Source organism: Anas platyrhynchos, chromosome 28 (assembly GCF_047663525.1).
Source record: "Anas platyrhynchos isolate ZD024472 breed Pekin duck chromosome 28, IASCAAS_PekinDuck_T2T, whole genome shotgun sequence".
In the NCBI taxonomy this organism is placed as follows: Eukaryota; Metazoa; Chordata; class Aves; order Anseriformes; family Anatidae; genus Anas; species Anas platyrhynchos.
Window position 1 is genome coordinate 4,273,768 of NC_092614.1, and position 6,488 is coordinate 4,280,255.

At 42.6% G+C, this 6,488-nt stretch overlaps 1 protein-coding gene across 1 annotated transcript; it reads left to right on the forward strand.

The window, feature by feature from the left end:
- Positions 1–1,769: 1,769 nt before the first annotated feature.
- Positions 1,770–2,720, forward strand: LOC119714013 (olfactory receptor 10A7-like). Its single transcript, XM_072028756.1, has one exon. It carries the CDS (start codon positions 1,770–1,772, stop codon positions 2,718–2,720), a length of 951 nt encoding a protein of 316 aa, XP_071884857.1.
- Positions 2,721–6,488: the final 3,768 nt, after the last annotated feature.

The following is a 6,488-nucleotide window of genomic DNA, read 5'->3' on the forward strand; positions in this document are numbered from 1 at the left end:
TCTAGTGAAAATCACCTAACCCGTTTTGGAGACACTGTACGGCAGGGCTGCTGAAGGTAAGACACTTACTTCAAAATGCCTATTGTTATTATACAAAGGAAGTACTAAGGAAGTACTAAGACCAAAAAGAAGTATTAAGACCAAAACTTGTAAGTCCTCACAGTTACTAAAAAAGAAGTACACAAAGTAAGAGTTGTTCTTCACAGGTGTTTTTCATCAGGTAATAAAACACTAACCTATCAGTAAAGCAATGACTGCCATGAATTTAATTAACTTTAATTAAAAGCTAAACCAAGGCAATAGGTTAAAACTTTGTACCAAGTCAATAGGTTAAAACTTTGTAAATGATCAAAGAGCTTAGGCAGATTCTACTTCAGCTACTTGGACCTCAAAAGTTAAGAAAAGTATTGTAAATACGTGTCCATACAGTCTAAGGGTAACTTTTAATGTTCTTCTCTATTCTGAGTAGGCTATATTGAGGTCTCTCTCAAAACTGGAACTTCAGTAATGTACTATTCTTTCATTTCCATGCCAATAGAAACAATGAAAACCACAAAGATTCCCTTCAAATACATTAGATTTTTAAATGCCTGAAGATGTTGAGTTCCCTTATTTTATATATAAATTAAAATCATCTGTGGCTCCCACATCCTCAACTTTGACTTCCTTGTTCATGTTAGAAAAACCACAGACAAAAGGGCAGCAAAAGGGTAAGATACAGCAGACAGAGAATTTGGATTAAGTATTTACAAAAGGTGGCTGAATCATGACAGGGTTGTGAGCATTGCTCTTGTTTTGATAATGTATTATTCTCTTTTGTTGTGATCTCTTGACAAGGTCCCCCTATATGTATTGTGGAAAATGTACTTCCGCACCACTCTCTCCATATAAGGATACACTTCTGCCACCAAAGAACATTTTGTGCCTTGAGATTCACTAGTGTAGTCCAATGCTGGGTTCCCCCCTAGGTAACAGAACTTGAGCCTGGAGAATGCAGTTAATGACCATTTGTTCTGCTGTGGCAGTCTAATCTCTTCTCTTTCTCTCAGTTTCCCCTTCTGGGCAGTAACAAAACATGAAGCTGCCACAATTGGCACAGTGCTGCATAGTGCTCCATCTGCATCACACACATAGAGGCACTCTTCAGGATAATGAATCAATGTGACTAATGAGGCAGACAGCACTGAACTTCACTCTTTATGCCGTATTGGTGTTCTCTGCGGGTATCTTTATTATCCCTTCTTTTGTTAACAGAAAGAATAGACAAAGGCTACTTGGTTTTGCTTTGTTGTATTTCTTCTTTCTTTCTTTCTTTCTTTCTTTCTTTCTTTCTTTCTTTCTTTCTTTCTTTCTTTCTTTCTTTCTTTGGTTTGTCAGTGTTTTCGTTGCCAGCTGGGCTTTGTCTTTAGTGCAGGGAATTCCCATAGAACCATTTGGGACCATTAACCTGACATCTGGGGGAGCACATGTTCTTGGCAATTAACCCTACGCCTGTGATGAAGCAAACCCTTAAATACCAACTACTAATAGTTGTATGTTTGGGTCAGTCTCCCACACTATGAAACTTAGTGAACACCAGTGTTACACTCTTACAGCACACACAGCAATTGCCTTCTTTGTTCAGCAAAGCCATCTCCAGAGTGGTAACCCTCAATCCAATGCCTCCCCAGGGATTCCCAGAGGCTCCTTGCTTCAGTAACTGGCTGAAATGCTCTGATCTCATTGCAGTGACTGCTCCTCTGACACCCTGTCCATTTGATTCCTCCCAGATGAAGTCAGCAGAAAGACCAGAACTAGGAAACCATACTCTTCTGACAGAATTTGTCCTCTCTGGATTGTCCAACCACCCAGAACTGCAGAACCTGCTGTTCTTCACATTCTGCTTGATTTATACATTCACTATCACTGGAAATCTTCTCTTCTTCATTGCCACAGTGCATCCCAACCTCCACATGCCCATGTACTTCTTCCTCCGGGTCTTATCCTTCCTGGATGTTTCTACAGCATCCATTGTTGTTCCCAAGATGTTAGTAAACTTCCTGTCAGAGGAGAGGAGAATTTCCTACGTGGGCTGTGCCACACAACTCTACTTTGTGATTTTCTTAGGAGCTACCGAATGCTACCTGTTGGCAGCCATGGCCTATGACCGTTATGTGGCCATATGCAACCCCCTTAGATATGCAATCATCATGAACAGCAGAGCTTGTTTTTTCCTAGTCCTGCTGTCATGTGCTAGTGGTAATGTTGTGTCTGTGGTGCAGACAGTTTGGGTGTTCACATTGCCATTTTGTGGGCCCAACAAGATTAACTACTTCTTCTGTGATATTCCCCCAATCATTATGCTCTCCTGCACTGACACCTCCTTCTATGAGAAGCAGACAATTACAGCCACAGTGCTGGTCATCTTTACACCATTTTGTCTCATCCTGGTATCCTATGCCTGCATCATCTCCAGCATTCTGAAGATTTCCTCTGCAGAGGGAAGATGCAAGACTTTCTCCACCTGTTTTTCACACCTTATTGTTGTAACACTATATTATGGTAGTGGGACCTTGATTTACTTACAGCCCAAGTCCAGTAATTCACAAGACACTAAGAAAATCATAGCTCTCTTTTACACGGTCATAATTCCTACATTAAATCCCTTGATTTACAGCCTGAGGAACAAAGAAGTGAAAGGAGCACTAGTCAAAATTATAGCTGAGCTGAGTAAGATATAAACTTATGCTGCTTGAAAGGAATCTTTCTTCTCCTCTGCATATTTGGATTGTATGTTTCTTTTATGTTCAACTGTTTTTAAATGTCCTGACAACTTGAAACACTAGGAAATTGGATGTATCTCAAAGTGCACTCAGGAAGTTTTTGCTTCTTTTGTCCAGTATGAGTGTATATGAAACTTACTAATTCAGTATTCATAATGCATCACCTTGTATCAGATGCTAGAGATGAAGATTTTTCTCTCTATTTTTTTTTTTTTAATTTTATTGCTTTATGAAAGAAATATTCTTTATTTCATAGACAAACAAAAATTCTCCACCCCCCACATGCTCCCAACATCTTGTAATAGATCATACAATCATTCAGGTTGGAAAAGACCTCTAAGATCACCTAGTCCAACCTTTAACTTAGTACTAAAGTCCACCACTAAACCATGCTACTGAGTTTTTTATCTACACGTTTCTTGAAGACCTCCAAGGATGGTGACTCAACCACTTTCCTGGGTAGCCTATTCCAATGATGCACAACCCTTGCAGTAGGTAAATTTCTCCTAATATCCAATGTAAACCTTCCCTGGCACAGCTTGAGTTCATTTCCCCTCATCTTACCACTTGGGGCTTGGGTAATGAGCATCTCATTATTTGACAGGGGGGGAAAGGGAAGAGAAGAAGAAGAAACAATACTTGTTTTGAGAAGAGAAGAGAAGAGAAGAGAAGAGAAGAGAAGAGAAGAGAAGAGAAGAGAAGAGAAGAGAAGAGAAGAGAAGAGAAGAGAAGAGAAGAGAAGAGAAGAGAAGAGAAGAGAAGAGAAGAGAAGAGAAGAGAAGAGAAGAGAAGAGAAGAGAAGAGAAGAGAAGAGAAGAGAAGAGAAGAGAAGAGAAGAGAAGAGAAGAGAAGAGAAGAGAAGAGAAGAGAAGAGAAGAGAGAAGAAACACAGGAAAGTCACTGTAGCAGAGACTGCAATGCGTCTTAGACAATTATCTTGCTACCCAGGCCATACTGTCATTTGTATTTTGCATCTTGCTACCCAGGCCATACTGTCATTTGTATTTTGCATCTCTCTGCTACTTGTTCTTTATGCCATGGATAATAGCTTTTGGCAAAGTGACTGAGAGGTTTGTAGAAGCAATTACAGATATGTGACTCCAGGACATTAGAGTATTCATTCAGGAGGAGGGAAGAAAACAGCCCTAGCTTTCTCAGAGGGGGAAGGAAACTGGAATCAGTCTCATCCACGGTCAATGACTGCTCTAAGTCCATAAGTGATGACTGTATGTGCCATTTTACCTGGTAAATCAGGGCATCTTGGCCAGATTTCCCATAATTCTTCTGCCTCATATTTTTGTACAGCACACAAAGTTTCTCTTTGAACAAACTCCAGAAACCAAGACACATTGTTTAGTCTTCCAAGAGTAAGTAATGTGTTATTTCCAAGAGCAAAATGTATTATTTGATTGATTTACCTAAGCACAAAAAGTACCGTAATGGGAAAGAAGAAACCTCTGTTGGGATTCATCTCCTCTGAGCTTTGTGTGTTGCCTTGTAGGGACAAATATTAGAGACAAGCATGATTGTAAGTCTATAAGCTGCCACGTTTAGCAGTACAGATATTGTTGATCACCTGGTCAAAGCTAAGGGTTTTAAACTGACCCTAACTCATGGGACTGCATGGGGAAGCTGATGTGTCAGAGCTGATGTGTGGAGACATTACAGACTGTCACTGCGGTGGCAGCTGCCAGAAACTCCAACAAGTGGAATAGAACCTTACATGCTCCTCCCAGGTGGGTCACAGATTTGAGTTGTTATATTACCTTATATACACCTTATCAGCTTATTCTACCAATATCTGGCCCACCAATAATCATAGGATCTTGTCATGCTCCTCTTCTTGGGTCACTTTTTTCAGGTATATTTAGCCAGTGTTGAGAGTCTGCTAGCAAAAAGATGTTGTTTAAAAGAATAAAACAATTGTTTATTGTTTAATGCATACAAAAGATTATTGGAATGTACCAAGCTCTAAGGCTAAGCATTTGTGTGTTTTTCACTTCTGGCAAAGCACCCAAAGAGCCTTGGATGGCCAAGCAGGAATCCGTCAGGAAGGGAAGTAGAAGTCCCATAAATCCTATGGCAGCTGCAAAGGTGTCTGAGTCATCAAGAGATGTGTGGGACTGCAATGCTTACTAGCATTTAAACAGAGAATTACTGAAGTTGGAAGGAAGCTCTTAAGATCTCTAGTCCAACTCACTCACTCAAAGCAAGTCAACTACAGCAGTATGCTGAGGGTCTTGCCTAGTTCAGTTCTGAACATCTTCAAGGATGGAGACACCACAGCACCTCCTGGCAACCTGTTCCATTGTTTGACTACCTCTGAAGTTAGAATGTTTTTCTTACATGTAATCAGAATTTCCTGTATTTTACCTTGTTCCCATTGCGTCTCATCCTATCACTGGATGCCAATGAGTAGAGTATAGCTCCATCTGCTATGATCCATATTATTTACTTTTTTGTCATTCAGTTGTATGCACTCAACATAGCCCAAATACTCGATCATGGATGAGGTTCATACGTTGCAACTGCAAGCCCAGCAGCAGAACTTCTGTATGGTGCATCTAGTGGGGAATTAAAATCTCTTTCCCATAGCTCAGAAACAGAAAGCCAACAGAAAGTATGGTACAAACACCATCTTAAAATGATGGACCCTGTCCGTCACTTTCAGTGCCAACTTACTATTTCCTTGGCAGCAAGAATCCACTGTTGCAGGATGGGAGCAACTTAGCGCACTTTGGTGACTCCAGCCCTCAATTAAAATAGACTTTGCATTGGGGAACAACGAGGTCTAAGTGGTCCTCAAAACAGTACCCCACCTCTGGATATAGGCTCACCCATTACCGAGCCATTTCCAGCTTTGGCAATCAATTGTCTGTGGGTGTGTGCCTTCAAGCAAGCTCAGCAATGTCTACAAGAAAGATCCAAGATGCCCATGTCTTCTTCCAAGGCTTCTTCACTGCTCCAAAATTGGCTCCCTACCTGTATCTTGTTGGACCCAATGAGGCATGTTGGCAAAGCAAAAGGTGTAGTGGGTTTAGGTGGCAAGGTTTTGGTAGCAGGGGGGCCATAGGGGTGGTTTCTGTGAGAAGGATCTAGAAGCTGCCCCATGTTTGGTAAGGGCCCCACTGCTGACCAGAGCTGAGCCAATAAGCGATGTTGTTTTGCACCTCTGTGAGAGCATATTTAAGACAGGAAAAAAAGAAAACAAAACACTACGCCACACAGCAGCTGGGAGAGTGAGAGGAATGAACAGCCTTGCAGGTACCAAGGTCAGTGAAGAAGGAGGGGGAGAGGTGCTCCAGGTGCCGGAGCAGAAGTCCCCTGTGGCCTGTGGTGAAGACCATGGTGAAGCAGGATGTCCCCCTGCAGCCCATGGAGGAGACCACGGTGGAGCAGGTGGACCTGCACCGATGGAGGCTGCCACCTGTGGAAGACCCCTGCCGGAGCAGATTCTGGTCCGGACCTGTAGCCCGTGGAGAGGAGACCACGCAGGAGCAGGTGACCTGGCCGGAGCTGCTGCCCGTGGGGGAGCCAAGTTGGAGCAGTTTTCTCCTGAGGGATGGACCCCATGGTACGGACCCATATCTGGAAGAGCTGCTGCCTGTGGGAACCCCACGCTGGATCAGTTCATCAAGGACTGTATCCTGTGGGTGGGACCCTACAGAACAGGGGATGAGAGTGACCGAGAAGGAGCGGCAGAGAAGAAGTGCTGTAGACTGACCA

What these genes read in the sequence shown, in the direction of transcription:
- LOC119714013 (XM_072028756.1), top strand. Translation starts at nt 1,770, where the DNA reads ATGAAGTCAGCAGAAAGACCAGAACTAGGAAACCATACTCTTCTGACA.